The sequence below is a fragment of the Notolabrus celidotus genome, chromosome 1, assembly GCF_009762535.1.
Source record: "Notolabrus celidotus isolate fNotCel1 chromosome 1, fNotCel1.pri, whole genome shotgun sequence".
In the NCBI taxonomy this organism is placed as follows: Eukaryota; Metazoa; Chordata; class Actinopteri; order Labriformes; family Labridae; genus Notolabrus; species Notolabrus celidotus.
In genome coordinates this window covers 3,496,679-3,516,752 of record NC_048272.1, presented here as the reverse complement: position 1 = coordinate 3,516,752, position 20,074 = coordinate 3,496,679, and the positions used below count along the sequence as shown (strand labels likewise).

General features: G+C 38.6%; 3 protein-coding genes across 8 annotated transcripts; 2 read left to right on the top strand and 1 right to left on the bottom strand.

The window, feature by feature from the left end:
• The first annotated feature begins 535 nt into the window (after nt 1-535).
• On the top strand, nt 536-2,648 carry LOC117815684 (protein S100-B-like). The gene is made up of 3 exons (XM_034687553.1): nt 536-748; nt 912-1,055; nt 2,324-2,648. The coding sequence occupies exons 1-3, from the start codon at nt 734-736 to the stop codon at nt 2,468-2,470; spliced, it is 306 nt and encodes a 101-aa protein (XP_034543444.1). The 5' UTR covers nt 536-733; the 3' UTR covers nt 2,471-2,648.
• On the bottom strand, nt 2,520-12,737 carry LOC117815658 (bile acid-CoA:amino acid N-acyltransferase-like). Of its 6 annotated transcripts, XM_034687505.1 has the most exons (13): nt 12,624-12,737; nt 11,539-11,604; nt 6,079-6,199; nt 5,393-5,602; nt 5,162-5,261; nt 4,817-5,007; nt 4,546-4,721; nt 4,301-4,417; nt 4,066-4,151; nt 3,798-3,891; nt 3,575-3,655; nt 3,328-3,463; nt 2,520-3,226 (listed from the first exon to the last, which is right to left on the bottom strand). In XM_034687505.1, exons 2-13 carry the CDS (start codon nt 11,539-11,541, stop codon nt 3,129-3,131), a joined length of 1,413 nt encoding a protein of 470 aa, XP_034543396.1. In that variant the 5' UTR covers nt 11,542-11,604; nt 12,624-12,737; the 3' UTR covers nt 2,520-3,128. The 6 variants fall into 6 exon arrangements, with proteins under 6 accessions (XP_034543396.1, XP_034543414.1, XP_034543387.1 ...); XM_034687523.1 differs by lacking the exon at nt 11,539-11,604 and having other exon boundaries at nt 12,624-12,726; XM_034687496.1 differs by lacking the exon at nt 12,624-12,737 and having other exon boundaries at nt 11,539-11,673.
• Nucleotides 12,738-14,777: 2,040 nt separating this feature from the next.
• Nucleotides 14,778-19,781, top strand: sys1 (SYS1 golgi trafficking protein). Its single transcript, XM_034685864.1, has 4 exons — nt 14,778-14,939; nt 16,806-17,068; nt 17,165-17,232; nt 17,514-19,781. The coding sequence occupies exons 2-4, from the start codon at nt 16,907-16,909 to the stop codon at nt 17,752-17,754; spliced, it is 471 nt and encodes a 156-aa protein (XP_034541755.1). The 5' UTR covers nt 14,778-14,939; nt 16,806-16,906; the 3' UTR covers nt 17,755-19,781.
• The last annotated feature ends 293 nt before the right edge of the window (nt 19,782-20,074 follow it).

Sequence of the window (20,074 nt, the reverse complement as noted above, 5' to 3'; positions counted from 1 at the left end):
CTCTGTTACTGTCCACCACTGAACATCAGCATGCTAGAGTATCTGGCAAGGGCGGTGACTTACTGCCAGGAAACACACATTTACTACACTACTACAGATGAAGTAATTGTGTTAAGATATTCAGCCACAGTAATCTCATCAGAAGGTTGCAAAAAAAAAACCCACCAGAAAAACAGTCTGTGTCTTTTCCTTTCCTATATCCGTCTCCATATATACAGCACACTATTGTGCATGCAGTTTGAATCTGGATGGACACTGAGTTGATGTCAGGCAGTACAATCTTTGTCATTTTTTGTACAGACAATGTATTCTCATTTGAATTTACATGATTGTGAAAATATATAGTGATCTTGTTCTTGTGGTGATCTCTCAAAAATTTTCACTACTTGTGTGACATGTAAACTTACACACACACACACACACACACACATACTAACAAACACACAATAACAAACACACGCACAGACAGACACACTCACTAACAAACACACACAAGGCAAAATGGTGAAACTCAATCAGTGTAAAATGGCACATTTGAAGAGCAAATGCATTTTGGTCAAGGCTCTGACCACTGACTTCCATTAGTCTTCCATTACATAGCACATGAGAAACCTTCATGTGGTTCATCAATACGGTTTAGCATCCACTGTGAACTGGGCGAGGCAGTCATCACAAAGCTGGGGGAGCAATCGGTCGCACTTAGGATCCCTACAAGGCAGAGCAGCTTCTCAGGATGGAGGTTAGAAAGGTAAGTGTCCATCTTTATACATTTCCAATCCATTCCAATATAATATGATATGAAGTGCATGCATTACAATATATAATATATCAAATGTAAAAATATCACTGCATGCTGATGTGTGTTAAACAAATAAATGTGCATTCAGTACTAGCTTCGTTATTTGTTGCAGTCCTCAAAGAGCGACATGTCAGACCTGGAGAGTGGCATGATCACCATCATCCGAATTTTCCACAAATACTCGGGTCACAAGTGCATCCTGAAGAAAGCAGAGCTGAAGGAGCTCATCAACAATGAGATGACTCATTTCATAATGGTAGGTTACTAAAAAAATTAAAAGTGAATGAACTGGCACACTCATTTAGCACTTTAAAGAGCAATGCTTGTGGTAAGTTAGCTGAAAGTTAATGGGCTCTTAACAAGCACTTCCATGTTGTGGCTACTTGAAACTGAAGTTTACCACCGTAGACATGTGTTTAGTGGTGAATTAGCTGACCAAAGCTATGCAGCAGCTGGCTCTTCATGACTGCCCATGTTGGTTACTCCTTCTGTAAGTCACTTGACAGCCCAGTGATTGTCTCTTATCCTTTACACTTGTCACCCACATACACATGGCTTAAGTGAGAAAATCCACTTAAACATTCTTCTGCAAACACATTTAGAAAAAATAAGCTTCATTCTTACCAAAAAATGTGTTTTAAATTCTACAGTGTTGCTTTACACTTAGAAGCCCTCTTGAATTTATTAGGCTGGATTGACCATGTATGTTAATGTAACTTAGACTCAGGTTTTACCCTTTAGTTCATCTCTATTTACAGATTCTGCATCAAAATACAGATTCTGACTGGATTTTGCTACCAGTAGTGGTTCTGGTTGTGTGATTGCTGTCTAAATAATATAACTAAGGGGCGCTGGTGGCCTAGTGGTCTCAGCACCCCACATACAGAGGCTACAGTCCTCTTCGCAGGGGTCGCTGGTTTGATTCCTGGCTGGTCGACCATTTACTGCATGTCTTCCCCTTCTCTCTGCTCCCCACATTTTCTGTCTCTCTTCAGCTGTCCTATCAAATAAAGGCAAAAGGGCCAAAAATATAACTTAAAAAAAACAAAATAATAATAATATAGCTATGTATCACCAGGTGTTGACTGTGTGCAGTAAAATAGTCTGTGGGGAAAGCAAGCAGGGCCTAACACATTTGCCACAATGCAATCCCTGAACATATCTGCAGTCACCTGATGTTGATTGAGGCTTTATTTTTGTCTGCATAAAGGTAAGGAAAAAAATTACATGTGTACGGTCAGGTTACTTCTCCAGTTGTTTCACAGGAATTAAGCCAGTGAGAAACAAGTTTTGGGCAGATGTCTTTTCTTGTGAAATGCCTGTTTGACCTGAAGCCAAGGAAGTCAACCATCCCTCTCAGAGGCCACATTGTGGTTAGATAATACCTGCTGGGCTCGTGATTGCATTTTGTTCAGTTTTTATCCAAAGTAGGACAATTCAAACGTTTATGAATTTCCTTAATTAAAGTAAATGTGTTGCCTATTGCCTGCAGCTGAATTAATTGGTTTTCATGTTGTTTGACAGAAAATCCAAGAGAAAGAAACTCTGGACGAGCTCTTTGCAGACCTTGATCAGAACGGAGACCTGGAGATCGACTTCAAAGAGTTTATCACCCTCATAGCCATGGTGACCTCAGCGTGTCATGATCTTCTTCCCAAACCCAGACACTGACGACTCATCCGAAACGAAGAGTTCAACTAACCAACTTCAATCATGGTTCTTTATTTCATCATTGAGTAGAAAAAAAAAAGTTTATGACGTACAAATAATATGTACAAGTGATAAAAGCACATCAAGAACCACATATAAGTACCGATTGTTGTAAGGATGATTTCAATAAAGTGGCTGAAGTAGGTCTCTTGTAAAGTGTTTCTAAATACATTTACCATATAGACAAAGTGTCACCCATACAAAATACAATATAACAAAAGTTTTCATTCATCTGTGAATTGTAACAACTCTGTTTGCATCCAACAGAACAAAGGTTGTGATCTTCCACTAAGGTGACTTTAATTTCTTCTCTTATGGAGATGCTGGTTGACTAGTTTATAACCTCTATCTCTTTTTAATTGATTTGATTATTCACCATGTTTTTTATTTGATGTTATTGGATAGTCATACAAGCTAGGAGGCTAACAGTAAAGGCAGAACATGGGATGGGGTGGGAGTGAGGTTGGATCAGGTGAAGTGGAAGCGCAGAAACGTTACGCTGCCCCATTAGTCTGGGCTTACAATCTTTCTGATGGTTACCAAACAGCACCCCCTTGTGGAGATACAATTAGTAACTTTGGATAAATTCAGCTTTTCATGTCACGTTCACTATGATTTTCTATCTCAAATGATTTTCCATAAAAGCCAGCATCTTCTTCCAGGAATCCTCTTGTGCAGCAGCATGGGGTGCAGGGTGACCTCCCCATTGGACAAACACTGCATCAGAAAGAAAACACACTGTCTGTTGAGTTCTAAAATAGCACAGTTTTATTATTGCAACCAGAATCACATTGAAAATGTAACCAGGCAGGGCTCACGTTTTTCTGGTTTGACCCTCCACAGCGACATTCTTGCATTTGGTGCGTAGGGTGGCTCAATCAGGTGACCGGCACCGGGGTATGATAAGCGGGTGAACAGGTGGGACTTGCCCGCAGCTTTCAGGGTCTCCTCAATCTGATGAAGAATAAATCAGTGCTATAACAAATGAGCAATGACTGTGCAGTGAACACATAAACTTTCAGAAGAGCATTAGTTAACTCAAGTTACATCAAGATTTTGATCTACCATGTCTGCGTTCTCTTTGCTTGCAGAGTTCTGGTCATCTTTACCCTCTATGTACATCAACGGACATTCAATATCTTCTACCTGCAAAAACATTTTAATTGGAGCAAACTTTCTCTCACTGAAAATATGGACTCATGATTTGTTGATTTGATATTCTTTAAATATGCATATATTTTGTGGTGCTTTCAGGATTCCAGGGAGGCTGTTAGGAGTTTCACATCACCTTCACTTTGTTCTCAGGTAACAATAAGGCAGGCAAGGAGACAACTTTGAAAGTCACACGGCCTTGATCATCATACGTCCAAGACAATGTGTTACTAAAAGGCAAATTGATAGAGAAAAACAAAACTTGGATCATTTTCTTTTTATCAGTCTTTGGCAAAATTGTTAAAGAAAACCTCAGTGATAGACACTTTTCACTAATTCATGTGAGGATAAAAAACAATTGTTAGGACAATTTTACAGACAATCTGTCTGCGATTACCACTCACTCTTCTAAGTCTTCAGTTACACCATCTCCATCTGGAAGACTGAGGGAGCTTCCTACTGGGCCGTTAATACAAATCAAACAAGATGGCTGAAAAGGACAATTTAAGCTGCAAGTCAGTGAACTTATCAAACTTAAAACAATTCAATATCTACTTTTCATTTAAAATCATTTCATTCTGAACAAGCAGCTGGGATATTAATTGTTCTGAAGATTTCTGATGAACAGAGAAGCCTTACTTTGACACCAGTTCGGGTTGCAATTCGAAGAGTGACATAGACTCCAAAGGAGAGTCCAATGACGCCAACTTTGTCAGCACAGACCTTATGATGGTCTTGAAGTAGTTGGAATGCAGCCTGTCAACATGCTCTAAGTTTAATATTTTGAGGAACTGAAAAAGTAACTACATTCAATGTGTTTTCTTCTTAAGTGAGAAGTATAGATGATTCAAAAAGACAAGGTTGAATACTGCATCTCTTCTTACCTTGAAATAAGAATCACCAACATTTACTCGGTTTTGTGGGCCGGGCAAGTCTTTGTGCCCAAAGTAGGCCAGGGACAGGCTAGCATAGCCTTTGGATGCAAACATGGCAGAGCGATACTCCACCAGCCCGCCACCCATCCCCCACAGGTCCAGCATGGCGGGAAATGGGCCTGGGCCTGCAGGACATCATTGCAATGAGTAATGTTCAGAGGACAAATTCTTCACACAGCTGTCTTAAAATGTGTCAGGGAATGTCTCTTGTTGTGCTCACCAGGTGGTAAAAACAATGTTCCTATGACACTGTTCTTCCGAATCTCTATTCTCTGTACGCCTGGTGCCATGTATGAGCGCTCTGCAGTTACTGCAGCCAGCTCAGTGCCCTGACTCACACTGGGAGAAACATGGCCCTCCAGTAAGGACAAAAGCACCACGTATGGAACCTCTACATTTTTCTTCCTCAGCCTATAGAAAAGAAAATCAGCACATTTTCAACAGGTCACTGTTAACTCTCCAATGCATTGGCCTTCCTATAAGTATTTAAGACAAAAGACAGCTGGATTTTTTGCCACACTCTTAATTTTCTTTGGCTCTCAGTGGACTTGTCTTCAACACCTGCCTCAATCCTTCTCTTGCTCCAGGAGCTGACTGCAGACTCCAGAAAAGTCCCATTGGCTCACAGCCCAAATAAGTACCCCCAATTGAATGATCCCTGGTCACTGTAAAGAGGAAAGCAAGATGGTGAGGGAAGGAGAATACTTATGATTGGATCATCCAGGTTGCATTTCAGACTATTGAATTTAGTAAATGTAGCCCATTCATATATCAAATTTAACCCATTGAGACTCACAGTTGACAGTGCCATCTGCATTTGTCTTAAAATGGGCATATGACTCCCACAGGTCACCATCCTCACAGTGCATTCGAGCACACACAGTGACGGGACAGTGCGGCGGTAGGAAGGATCCTTTAATGCTGATCTGTTCATCGATGAGGGCACGAACAGGCGTGGCTGTCAGTCGCGGGGCTGGTCTGGTGCTGCTCATCCACTTAGCTCCACCTATGAGACCAAGTAGAAAGAAATAATTTGCACTTTTAAAAGAAACTGTGATAGTAGGTTCATTCATGGGCTGCCAAAGCATTCCTTCACACAGGCACTGACAGAAAATGAACTACATTGAGCAGACACATTCTACCAAACATACATACCTACTGGGAGCAATTTTGGATTCAGTGGCTAGCCCAAATACACTTTTACACATGGACATTAGGAGCTAGGAAGGAAATTCTAAACCTAACAAATTACCTCTTTATGACGCTGTGTTTTTATGAACCAAACTGAACACAATGAACACAATCAAGGAGACATTTAAGACTGTGTTTTCTGGAGGTTTTATGTTGTAATTCATGATTGAAGACCTAGTAGAACTACAATATTCCTGCAGTGTAAGAGTTGTTAACCCTGAGTTAATAGGTAGATTTCAATGCCCAACTAAAACACAGGCTCTCCAAAAACCCCCAAAACAATATTCTTACCCAGAGTTTGCTGCAAACATGCCATGTACCTGTGTGCGCTGACACATGGCACCATCTTCATTAGTACAAACTGCCGTATTTTTGTCTCAATCACATGTGCTCTGAACATGGTGATGTATCCCTGGACCACAAGAAAGAAAAGAGAAAAGATCAAACACTTAAATGAACTGAACAGTTCTGTGTCCTCTGTGTTGTGTTAAATAAGGTGTATTCACCTGTAGAGAATAGAAGTGCAGAATATTAAACCTCACAACTGACCAAAGGGTGATCTGCACCCTCTGCTGCCAGGCTTTGTCTGGCTAACACTTGATCCCCTGTTAGAAATTAACCTTAGACTTTGCCCTGCATTACTTTGCAGACCAGTACAGGTACAAAACAGATCCAAGATGGTGCTTTAGGAGCCACAGAGTCCTGAACAGGAAGGACCTGAATCTTCAGGACTGTAAAAGTAACTTACAATAATAAACTATCAAATAAACCTGTCAAAGTAACTATCAGATGGACATTGTTGATGCTGATTGATTTATCAGATCACATCATCAGTGGCATCAAACGAAAAATTTACCATGATTTAAAAAGCTATACCAGCTGTGCAGCATGTTCTAAGATCTATGGATGCAAAAGTTCTGTAAGAATAAAATAATGGATAAATACAGAATTTTAGAAGTTTGAAAAACAAAGGTTCAAATTAAATTTAAATGCAAGCATGCATTGCAATTGGCTATCTTTAAACTTTGACTTGTCCTCCGAGGGAAAGTGATCGAGCAGTTGTGCAATATAAATAAGTTGTCCTTACTTTGAAGCTGGGGTTGGTAGTCAGATTTAGATACACTTTTTGTTACACTGGTTAAATTGATCTTCGTGAATTAACCTTTAACTTTGAAAAATAAAGTAGAGTGAAGGACTTAAAGCTGGGATTGGTAGTCACAGAAACTAACATGAATTTGAACGTAGCATGTCTTCAGGACTCTGTCTATCCGGTCTAATAAATGATGACACAGTTATGGGATATTGCACAAGCACTGACACAAATTATAGGTATTGCACAGAGGTAATTATTGCACATGTTTTTAGTTTGCACATATAATTATTGCTTGAACCAAAAAGAGTTCAGAGTAAACCTAGTGACACTCAGAGTGATGTACTTCAGATACTACTCTATAACCCCTGCGATTATGAACAAGTTTCTTCTCTTCTATAAATAATATAATATAACAAATTATGTTTTTCCTGTTTGCCAGAATTTGTATCCCCACCCAAAAATAGACAGATGAAGCCTGACCAGCAAATGATTTTTTTTAAAAGTACTTCAGATACTACTCTATGACCCCTGCGATTATGAACAAGTTTCTTATCTTCTAGCCAAAGATATGAGGGGGAAACAAATGATTTCAGACTGTTTTTCCCGTCTGCCAGAATTTGTATCCCCCCCCTCAAATTGGACAAATGAAGCCTGACCAGCAAATTATTTTTTTCAAAAGTACTTCAGATACTACTCTATAACCCCTGCGATAAAGATCATGTTTCTTCCCCTCTAGCCAATGATTTGGGGGGGAATCAAATTATTTCAGACGGTTTTTCCCATCTTTATTGTACTTACAATAGATCCTTGTATCATGCTTACAAATTTGTGAGGATACAGATGGGAAAACAGTGGGAAATAATTTGTCTCCCCCCCCCCCCCCCCCCCCCCCCCCCCCATTATCTTTGGCTAGTAGAGAAGAAACTTGTTCAAAATCGCAGGGGTTATAGAGTAGTATCTGAAATACATCACTCTGAGTGTCACTGATCCGGACTCTTTTTGGTTCAAACAATAATTACATGTGCAAACTAATAACATGTGCAATAATTACCTCTGTGCAAAACCTGTAATTTATGTCAGTATTTGTGCAATATCCCTCAACTGTGTCATTATTTACATACCATATATTTCTTAGTAGATTGTACATACTTTATATTTAGGTCCCAAGCACCGACAAGGTTGGCGAAGACCCTATTGGAACCCGAAAGATTTTTCTTTCTTTCTTTCTTTCTTTCTTTCTTTCTTTCTTTCTTTCTTTCTTTCTTTCTTTCTTTCTACCTACCCAAGTAAATTGCCTTTTTGGAGCCTTCAACATGCCCCAAAACTCACCAAAAGTTGCACATGCATCAGGATTGGTGAAAACGTTGATACTTGGGTGGTGCAAAAAGTACCAAAAATGGCTCAATACTGTAGCTCCACCTTCCTTCCAGCACCACACCTCCTTAACACAGTTCAACCTACATGCATGACATTTTTTCCCCATATCTATCAGGCCAAGACCTACAAAAAAGATTCCTAACGTCATGGTGAAATCCCAACAGGAAGTCGGCCCTCTTTTTTTTTTCTTCCAGTTTTTCGCCTGATTTGAGAGGGTACGTATTTAAGAGATCTTGCCCGAGGCCTTTTCTCCAATCAAGTCCAAACCACACACATTCTGTAGTAGACACATTGAACATTCAAAATTGTTCAAGGTATACCTCATGCGCCCACAAAATCTTGTGATGGCATTCTCCCCTAGGGGATCAATAAAGTATTTCTGATTCTGACATATAAAATAGATCATTTGATGGTCAGGCTTCATCTGTCTATTTTAGTACATTTCAAGTGAAGTAGACTTAATAAAATTAATCGAAGCCAGAAACAATCACAGTAATCTTGATTTAGGATAACAACGTTTATCTAATACGACAAACTCCATACAAGGACTTGAATTAAAGCGTGTTATATGTCAAATCATCCAAGGAAAATATTGCCTTGTTTTTTTGGTTCAGTACGAAGTACAAAGTTACGACGTACAAAAGAATAAAAGCATTTATTTTGACTGGTGGGCCATGTTACAAAACCTTGTAGATAATTACAACACCAAAACATTGAATAAAAAAATGCAATTTGTGTTGTTAGTTTTAATTTACTTGGATGAAATCAAGCGTAGTGCTGTTGCTCCACCTTCGCTGAATGCATGCAGGCTCCCGCGGCCAGAGGAAACCGCCTACTACACTAGCAGTACGTACTGATTTGGCCTAAATTCAGTAAGTTGTATGTAGTATGTGAACAAGAGAAAAATCTGCAGTATGCTGAAACTCCCCGGATGTCTACTGATTCGGGAAAATGTCAAAGTATGTATCGGACCAGTCTGCCTCGCGTACTGTTTCCCACAATGCACAACGCTTGTTCCACTTTTTCTTTTTCCTTCTTTCTTGACAGGAGGAAATTCGTTTTTGGGTGCTGTGGAAGTTATCAAATTACATATAAACCACTTCCTGCTAAAGATGCTGTTTCTCTATTGGCTTCGCCGTTGTTTACATCCGCTTTCCGAAACCGGAAATTCAATGACGTCTGACCCAGCATACTGCAACACAGATTGAACAGTCAGACTACATACTAAATTCAAAAGCAGTATGTAGGAGGCAGTACCAACTGCATACTACATTAGTAAGCCTTAGGCTGTTTTCGAAACCGCCTACTGTACTAGCAGTACGAACTGATTTGGCCAAAATTCAGTATGTAGTATGTCCTATGTGAACAAGAGCAAAATCTGCAGTATGCCATAACTCCCCGGATGTCTACTGATTCGGGAAAATTTCACATTATGCATCGGACCCAAGCGTGCCGGATACGGCCCTGGGGGTGAAGCTTTCAGCAGTGTGTCTGCCCCCTGGTGGCTGGCTGCAGTATAGGTCAAAAAATCAATTTCCCCCATTCATTTGAATAGGGGAGCAGTCAAACTTTAAAAAATAAATACACGTCGTATGAATGTTTCTCACATCCGTATGCTGTGGTGATATGTAGTTATTATTTGACTGTTTTGTGTCCAAGGCCTCTTTTTTCTGAAAAGTTTCTTTTTCATTAGTTATTACAGTTTAAAAAACGGGGTTTTACTTCCTGGTTTCCTTTGATTCACAGCCGCCGTAGAGTGAAATTTCAAAGGACACACAGCGTCTTGTGACGCTACGCTGTAGGGCGGAGCTTATTACAGTGGCTTCGCGTACTGTTTCCCATGATGCACAGCGCTCGTCCTGCTTTTTCTTTTCTCTTCTTTTTTGACTAGGCGAATTCAGATTTTATGTGCTTATTTTTATTAGTTATTAGATTCTATATAAACCATCTCCCAACTTTTAAAATCATCAGCTTGGCCGTTGTTTACTTCCGCTTTCTGAAACCTGAAATTCAGTGACGTCTGGCCCAGCATCCTGCAGACCAGATCGAACAGAACAGTCAGACTACAGACTAAATTCAAACGCAGTATGTAGTAGGCAGTACATACTCCCTACTACATTAGTAGGTAGTATGTAGCAGACCGTTTCAAAAACCTAATTTCTGTTGGGGATAAGTACATTGGCACAATACCAGTTTTGAATCAGTCACAACTATATGGTCGCGAATCAGCAGCGCTTGTTATTGTGAGCAGGGGCCTCGTTTTGGAGGAGCTCAGAGGCTCCGAGGGGTCGGGGACGGGTTAGACTGGTTAGACGGAGTCCTGAGGACATGCTACTTTCAAATTCCTGTTAGTTTTCCGGGACTAGCGACCCCAACTTTAAGCCCTTCACTCTACTTTATTTTTCAAAGTTAAAGGTTAATTCACATCAAAGTGTCAATGAATTGTCAAACATAGCCTTTACAGTTTGATCATCTGCTTTGATACATCTTCCAGATCACATTTAAAAATGTCTATTTTTTTTTCATAAATAAGGTTTGAATCAGTGAATTTCTCCCTGATGAATTGTTATGGTGACATAACGTGATATACAACTGAAAGGTTTTGATTTGACAGAACTCACTTTGGAAAATCCTGCACATTTAGATGTGTGATCCGTTTTTTGTAGTGTTGAATCTTGACCGCCCGTGACTTGTAGATGCAGAAGGAATCTTTGTGACACTGACTTGCTTGCATAGTAATACGTTTATTACAAGAAAACAATACCAGGTTCGAACAAGCACCTGGAATGCTGTTGAGAACAGCTCTGCAAACCTGCTGACTCCCAGAATGCCGTTGACCAAGACTTTTATAGGTCTGTGAGCCAGTGACATAGCCTACTAGAGAGCCCAAACTTATCTTAACCTCTAGTTATTTATTGTACTTTCTTTGGCTCTGCTTGCCTAAGGGTCACAAAACTTGTCCATGCAAGTCACTAAACAGGAAGGGGGTCTCAATCTAAATATCCTGGAGAGTCTGAGACAACATAGCTTTCTCCTTGACTAGTTTTATGTCAGTTACTTATTTCATGTCAGATACTTCAGTCGCCTACCTATAATAAAAGTATTAAACAAAAGTGTTAGGTTTCCATTAGTCAGGTTTTTGCAATCTACAGCTAACTTTGTTGCCCACTGTAGGAGTACAGCAATACACTTCTACCCTCATGCTGCTTTTACACACAGATACAGTTTTTTGCACAAAGTTAGCAGAGAGTTGGTCTATGGAGCATTTTCAGAGTTCTCACCATTAATTGCTGACAGAGTTCGTTCTTCCTCTTCTTCTTTTAATTTCTGGCAGACTAGACGCAGGTCTGTAAGTTGTTGAAAAAGTTCGTTTTGCAGAGTCAATACAGTCTGAGTCAAACTTCTTATCACACTGAGTGAAGTGAAACTGCGTGTAGGGAAGGGGCGGGGTTTACTTTCATCCGTGAATGATTACGTTTATTTTACTCCCTATGACAAACCAATGTTTCACTATTATTTGTATTGCTAATTATTTGTAATTTTAACCCTCCTGTTATGTTGCGGGTCAATTTGACCCATTTTAAAGTTAAAAAATCTTAAGAAAAATTTTAAAAGTACTTTTTCGATATGAAACTTCTTCTGCTTGGATTAATTAGCGCAATCAACATATAGAACAAATTATAATCACTTCATAAAAAAAAAATATATATATAAAATGCCAAATAAAGTCATGTTAAACTATTGTATTTATATTTAGAGCTTTCCAAATGTACATTAAAAAAAGTTTTAACATGATTTTTTATTAAAAAACAAACAAACAAGTGAGTTATCCTCATTAAACCATGATCTGTGAGAATCATAAAACACCATTGCACTAAATATTCATTTAAATGGTTAGTAATGGAGTTAATACAGAGATTAAAAAATGTTATTGGGGATTTGTTTGTGGTTCTGACACTTATGTATCATTAAATATACCCCGGGTCAAATTGACCCAGGAACATTATTGCTGTCCCTAAGAAACGAACATAACAGGAGGGTTAAAATAGTCTACCTAAACATTATTTTGTGATTAGTTAATATTTAAATTAATTTCCTCAGACAGATAGATGAAACCCTGTATGACAACCTACATATTTATAATAAGTTACTATGCCTCACAATGGTCAGCAGTTTTGTTGTATTCACTGACATCTACTTGTAATCTATCTGCAGGGGCTTTACCTTTAAATCAATGTCACATATGCCCTACCCCCACAAACCAAGCCCATCCCGCATAAGTGCAATAAATCACATCTGTACACACATACGCTTTAAATAATTAAAAACGTATGTTGGACTCTACAAACAGGGGTTAGATACTCACAGGAGAGCAAGAACTTTCAACATGAAGATTATCACTTAGAGAGAAATATTAGAAAACCTTTATGTTGTGTCTTAAACAGATACAAGTAGGACGACAGCACGGAAAGTTCTCAACATGGTTTCTTTATTGAACTCTGACTCTGACAGGGGCAAATCGACGTGGCTCAGCAGAGCTCCCACAACACAGCGTCGCCCTCTATCTGCGTTGACATGCAACAACATGGTGCCTCCACACAGCACCTAAATGAGCAGACACAACTTCTGCTTACTGTGCTTATCCTTTTAAACTCCACACTTGACTTTAATATCAGGCCCATCAGTGAACCTTCATCCATAAGGGTTATTACCCCACCCGCACTGCTGCTCCCATGTCAATGTGTACTATCCTAGACATGGCAAGCATTTCATACACGAGGGTAACTCAATGTGCTTTACATCAAAACATTAAAAGCATTGGAGACATTCAGACAAGCATAAAAGAGCACAATTAAAATGACAAATATAATAAAACAGAAAAGAAAAGGAAAATTAGAAATATGTTAAAAATAAAATTAATATTTGCATTCAAAGTGAGTTAAAATAAGCTAAGATAGGAAGGCAGTGGCAAATAAAAAGGTCTTAGTCTTTGATTTAAAAGAGGTGAGAGTTGGAGCGGACCTACAGCTTTCAGGGAGTTTGTTCCAGATATGTGGTGCATAATGACTACCTGTTCACTTTTCAGCTCTATCTTTACACTGTAACAGTTCATCTGCTTTACCTTTTTATTTATCTATTTTGAAGTTTTTTTCACTAAATATTTGTTATGTTGGGGATTTAGAAAATAAGATAATTACTTTCATTAGGAAAATGTATGATGAAATGTCTTATCCTGTTATCACTCTATTACTCATGTCTTCTCAAGGGACATCATACGCTCTTTGAGATCAAAGTATTTCAAATTCCCTATCACTTCGAAAGCTTAAGAAATACACTTTAAAATTTTGAATGGTGTGTATCCCTCAAATTGATTTTTACGCCAACAATTTGGTTTTGAGACAAATAAGTGTGTATTTTGTGAGGATATTGAAACTACAGATCATTTATTTTTTCAATGTTTTTTTTTCTCAGAAGCACTATGGGTTGATATACATGACTGGCTCCGTACCAATATTCTACTGAAACCCTTTCTACAAAAGGGCATTATTTATGGCTTTGTCTCAGAGAACAAAGAGTGTGAGTTTTTGATTAATAATATCCTCATCTTAGCTAAATTTTACATACATAAATACAAATATAGCAGTGCCTGTGTTCTTAAATTGTTACTGTAAAATAATTTCTGCACTTTATTTGATAAAATTGCTTGTATTTTATATTTTAATGTTTGTTGTCGTTGTTATGTCTGTTTTGTTTACTATGTCGTATGTTGCTGCCTCTCTTGGCCAGGTCACCATTGTGAAAGAGGTCTCGATCTCAATGGGTCTCTTGGGAGGTTTTATCTGGTAAAATAAAAAAAATAAAAAAAAAATAATAAAAAAATATATATATATATATATATATATATATGAAGGTAAATCCTAGGTTTATATTTCTTACAATGAGTTTCTCTCCTTCACTAAAGCCCTTCAAATAATGAAAAGCACACATGATATGAAATAACAAATATGATCTGCAAAGAAAGCCCTAGCATTATGGGGGGGGTTTGTTCTTTTTTTATCCCTTCTTTCCTGTTTTATGATTGTATGTCATTTTCAGGCTGCACTTTATATGATTTCTAGAGTTACTTTTTTCTAAGAGATATATATTTGTTTAATGTATTATTTGCACCTGTTCATTATAAAACAATTGTGAAGAATGTTTGCCACAATGTTTTGTGAATTGATTTTGTTAATAAAACAATAAAAACAAACAAACAAAAAAATATATATAAATGACTTCCGTAACGTTTAAAGGAAGCAATTTCAGAATAAAAGTCCCTTCGAATACAAATCGTATGTTTTCCGCGTAGGATGACAAAAAAATGCAGGTGTTCGGTAGAAAACACAATGCAAACATTTTTTTTGTTAAGACTTGTGATGTTACTTCCAGGAAGCTCACATGTGAACTAACACAGATTACATTTTGTGGTGCAAGTTATTTTACTTTGAAAATAAGGGTTTTAGTTCTGAGTCTTTACTTCCGTATATGCAATCGTCACTTCCGTGTTGTTAACAAGGTTCAACCAACTAGCCAATTTCTGTTACAAGGCCCGGTGTGTGATCGGTAGAGTTTTGTGAATAGTAACCAACTGATGGGACTAAACTTTTAACAACTCCCTAAAAACATTCGTGACCCTCTTCAGGTTGGTATTAACTGTCTCTCTGTTTTGTTGCTCGCGCTCAGTCGCTGCTCCTGCTGTGCTCGCATGCTGTTTAACTTTCAGACACCTCTTGTGTTGTTGTAACCTATGGTTAGCCGAGAGACAGACTACGCTGTTGTTTACACTAATAGTTAAATATTGCCTTTTGTGTATTTATTAACTACATGTCAAATCACGCTTTGAAATAAAACTCAGTCACCTGTTAAATATAAGTTTTAGGTATGAGGTGAAGCAAAGAGCTAGCTAGCTTAGTGCGTTTAGCCTGCTTTGGACTGTAAATACACTAAACATTGATACAGTAAAATACAGATACAGCAGTCGAGGGACTTCTCTGGGTATTTTCATTTAATCAAAAGATCTCTGATCGATCATCTGATGTTATGACCTACAGTTCTACCGGATCGTGTCAGTATTTAAAGTACTCCGCTGGTAGCTAATATAAGGCTGTCATGTAATTATGATGTTCCCCACAAAAGGTTCCTTATTTCTCACTTGAACATGTTTCTATGGTTGATCACCTACACATGTTCTGTTGTCTGTATGTTAATTTGACAACAAGTCCATCCAAACAGGTGAGATCGTATATAATTGGTGATATGAGACCATAAAAGTGTACTTTGTATATATTGCCTCCTACCTGAAACAGGGTTCATAAAGTTTACACCCTGCCAAGCTTTTACTCGTGGACTGATGTGTCGACATTAAACGAATCTATAGTGACTGTATCAATCAATCAATCAATCAATCAATCAATCAATCAATCAATCAATCAATCAACCAACCTTTATTTGTATAGCGCCAAATCACAACAAACGTTATCTCAAGACGCTTTTACAAACATAGGAGGTCTAGACCACTCTGTGTTAAATTATGAACAGAGACCCAACACCAAGACCTGTGGACAAGACTCAGTCTGACCCCACCTTAATTCACCATGAGCATGGCACATCGCAGTATTTAGCTAGTTACAGTGGCGAGGAAAAACTTCCTTTTAACAGGCAGAAACCTCAGGCAGAACCAGACTCATGTTAGACAGCCATCATGCCTTGACTGAGTTGGGACTGTAGGTAATCCCTAATTCTTCCTTCTTAAATAGTAGAGCTCAGTCTTTGCTACCTAAATGTATTTATTCATTACGTATATTATACATTTCATGTTTGATATACAAAATATTCATAAAGCCAAGAGTGTATTGATTTATTATTGGCATTTGACCATGATTAGTATTTGTTGACCGAGGCAAAATAACATAAGGAATGATAGTACTAACTAAACTAATAAGATACTCTCCACACTCCATATAACCCGAAAAATACTTCCCTGTGTGTGTGTGTGTGTGTGTGTGTGTGTGTGTGTGTGTGTGTGTGTGTGTGTGTGTGTGTGTGTGTGTGTGTATTAATTTTATTGTCATTTTATAGTTGTTAAAATAAAATAACTTATTGTTAAACTTGGAACCACGTCTCCGGCTCTTTAAGAGGTAGAATGAACCCGAGTGTCTTATATATAAGCTTCCTCTTTCATTAATTCTTTGGGCGAAATTCCCAAGTTGGCGTTGCTGGCTCTAAAATCATTCAGGACAATTTGTACCTTTAACATAACATCAAATCTACCCTGTCTCGCCCTCCAGTTGCCACAATCTGGCCTTTCAGTGTCTTAAATGTCACGAAGCAGTTAACATTTTTCTTTCACATTTTCTGCCCTTTTTTCAACATCAGAGGTTGTTGTGAGCATCAAAATGAATCTACTGTTTGTTGTCCCATTTTTGTGAAATCAGACTGTCCAGCTAAGATCAACACTGAGAATGAAAAAGATTAAAGCATTTCATGGATGTTGCTTCTTGTGTTTCAGATTTTTCTGACCACAGCAGGGCACACTGGATGGACCGGCGAGTAACAGTCAAGGCCTGCTCTTGACATCCTCTGGATTTGAATGTGTAACATAACTCCACAATGGCCAGTAACTTCCGAAGCTACATCTGGGACCCGGTCCTTATTGTGGGTCAGATTGTGTTAATGCAGTGCATCTACTACAGCTTCCTAGGCCTGTGGTTGGCTGGAGTGGACAGTCTGGTGCAAAGTAGTCGGTCACTGGATCAGATCTTCAGCTATGAAGTAAGTCCTGAGAATTCAGCACCTATGTGATCTGTGTTTGTGGCACATTTTTTGCACTCCTTGTGCATTATAATAATATTTCACCTGTCTTTGCAGGTCCTTGGCTTTGCAACAATACAGGGCAGGCTCTCAATGATGGCATTCATATTGAACTCACTTACTTGGTAAGTCTTTTGTCCAAGATTTCTATGTACTCAAATAAATGAAAGCTACAACACCTTTCACTGAAATACTGTTGCTCAAGCATCTGATAGTACAAACAATTACAGGACATAATTCATTTAATCACATCTACACAACTTCAGGATTTACAACAGACTTAAGACTGCTACAAAAGAAATTACCTAGGAGAAATATAGTTCCTATACATGTACATCAGAGAGGCATCTTTGTATCTGCACAAATTGGCTGATAAAGTACCTCTTCTGTCTCGACTCTCCCGCAGTGCAATCGGTCTGTGGTTTTTCGTCAGACGAGGGAAACAGTGTCTGGACTTCACTGTCACCGTGCATTTCTTCCATATGATTGGCTGCTGGATCTACAACTCTCATCCTCCAGCCGCCCTGTCCTGGTGGCTGGTCAATGTAGCCTGCATAGCTTTAATGGCGGTCATTGGGGAGTACTTGTGTATGCGGAGCGAGCTCAGGGCCATTCCAGTCAATAGTGGACCCAAGTCTAACCTGTGAATTTCTTTTGACATCACACTGAAAACCTGTGGACGTAGATGTGGGCGCATAATCTTGCTAAGAGGACTCTTTCTACCAGTTTGAAGAGAAACAGAGGATGATTGTCCGTTGGTGCAGACTTTGGATTTGCGTCTGTCTACGATTCAAGTGAAACACCGGACAAACTGATCTATTTATTCATAGCTATCTTCTAAATGTTGGATAGCATCAACTCTGTAGCATATTAAGATAAATGTTTTAATGCTTTGGAAAGTGGATGGCAGTTTACATCTGTCTCTGAACCTAAAAACCTAAAGATGTTTTTCTTAATTATTTCATTTTTGTTTTCATTTTAAGGACATTGAAATAAGTATCCCATTCCCTAATTTTGAGATTTAAGATATTTTGACTTTTCCAGTTATGTGCACATTTATTAAAATGTTAAGGGACGGATTCAGCTTACAAACTGTCTTTTAAAGCAACAAACATGTCTTCTCTCTCTTTTGGTTATTTCACCGCCGAGCCTGGAGGGTCGGTTAACGAACGAGACCATCATGTTCCAGCATCATTTTGGAATTTGAAATTCAGAGTTATCTTTCACAGTTTTATCATTTCAAACCGTGATACCTAAGGTCTCTGATTTAAAGTCATCCATCAATCATCCAGATGCAGGAGAAACTTGTCTGCTTAATAATCTCAACGCACACATGCGGTCAAATCAGGCTTATTTGACCTCTTTGGACAGAGTTTGTACATTCAGGCTCATAATACTCACTTTAAGTCTTCTTCGTTGGGCGTGCATACCACTTTGCACAGTGAGGGTTGTTTTCTTCTGTCTCCACATGTCATGATGTATTATTCAGACAAGGTGGCCACTTGGGGGTTGGTTTGTCAGCCACCAGCTGTGTTCTGACAGCAGGCTGTGTCTTTGTTACTGAAACACTCACTGTTTGTGGGGATGTGATGTTAAAGAACTGGGATGTGCAGCCCTCATGGTTTCACAAACAAATTCTGCTTTCTCATGTAGTGGCGGCTTTCAAACGCCTGCCTAAATCTACAGCTTTTTATTCTACAGTTGTTTTATATTGTGTGGTGACTGTCAGATCTAGCTGTCACAGCATTGATAGTGTGCACTAAGCAGTGGCTTGTTTTTAAATCAGGTGTTGTGGAAGTTCAGTCCATTATTACTCTACATTTAAAATTTGTAAAATGGTTGGGCACTATGGGAATCACATGCTCTCGCTTCCTTCCTGAGATTTTAAGCAAAGATCATAACAAGCCATCAGTCTGTGTGGTAAATATGAAGCTTGAACCATTACATGCTTTGCCGCAAGAGGTGTTGTTTAAAACTAAACTTTATACAGCATTCATTAATCTATCTGATTATCACATCATATCTTGTTGTATGACCACCATAATGCAAAATGAGAAGTCATGCTTTTGTGCTTTAATGAGCCTAACTCATTCCTTGGCTGGAGCTGTGACTTCCTGGTGTCATGCTTACAACTTGAACTTCACCATGAAACAAAATGTTATCAGGCAACTACAACATATATGTAAATGTTTGGCCCACAAGTTTTTTTTTGTGTGTGTGCAAATTAAACTGGATACAACTTTGCAAATATGAGTTATAAAGGTACTGGCAGGGTTTATCTTTGTTTTGGAGGGATACAAGGTAGTAGTTTCTACCTGCTTTCGGTCTTTGTGCTTAGCTGAGCTTCATATTTATTGCACATTTAAGACAATGGCATTGATTATCACATCTAACTGTATTAGAAAACAAATTAGCATACTGTGTATTAAAAAAAACGTTGAATTCTCTTTATCATTATGTTTAAAGTCAGGACTGCTCTGTTTGAACAGATGTCCTCTGTCATTTCATTATTTCTAGCAAAGACTGCTTCGAAAGATTTCCCATGCAATGCTGTCCTTTTTTTTCCTTTAACAAAAGCGTTCCTTTGTTAAAGCTCATTGGAATACAGAGAGCTGAAGAGATGGGCCTTTTTATGTGAATAAATTCTCTGACTTTTTAATCTTGTGCAAAAACATCCTAGACAGTGTACACATTTCTTTCTCGTTACGATGTGTCCATAGGGTGTAAGGCATCAGCATGGAAGAGCTATTGTACAATACTTTTGTGAATATGCTCTTAAGTGAAACTAGAAATTCTTAGATTGGAGGGAAAAGTGTGGAAAACTCAGTCCAGAAACTGCAGGTGAAGAAATAATTGGCCATTATGCTTCAGACGTTAAATAAGGGTCCTCTAACGAGGGAAACATTACAGGCATGTCTTTGGATCTGTGAAAGTTTTCCACCCAGGGCCCTGATCCCTCATTCTCTC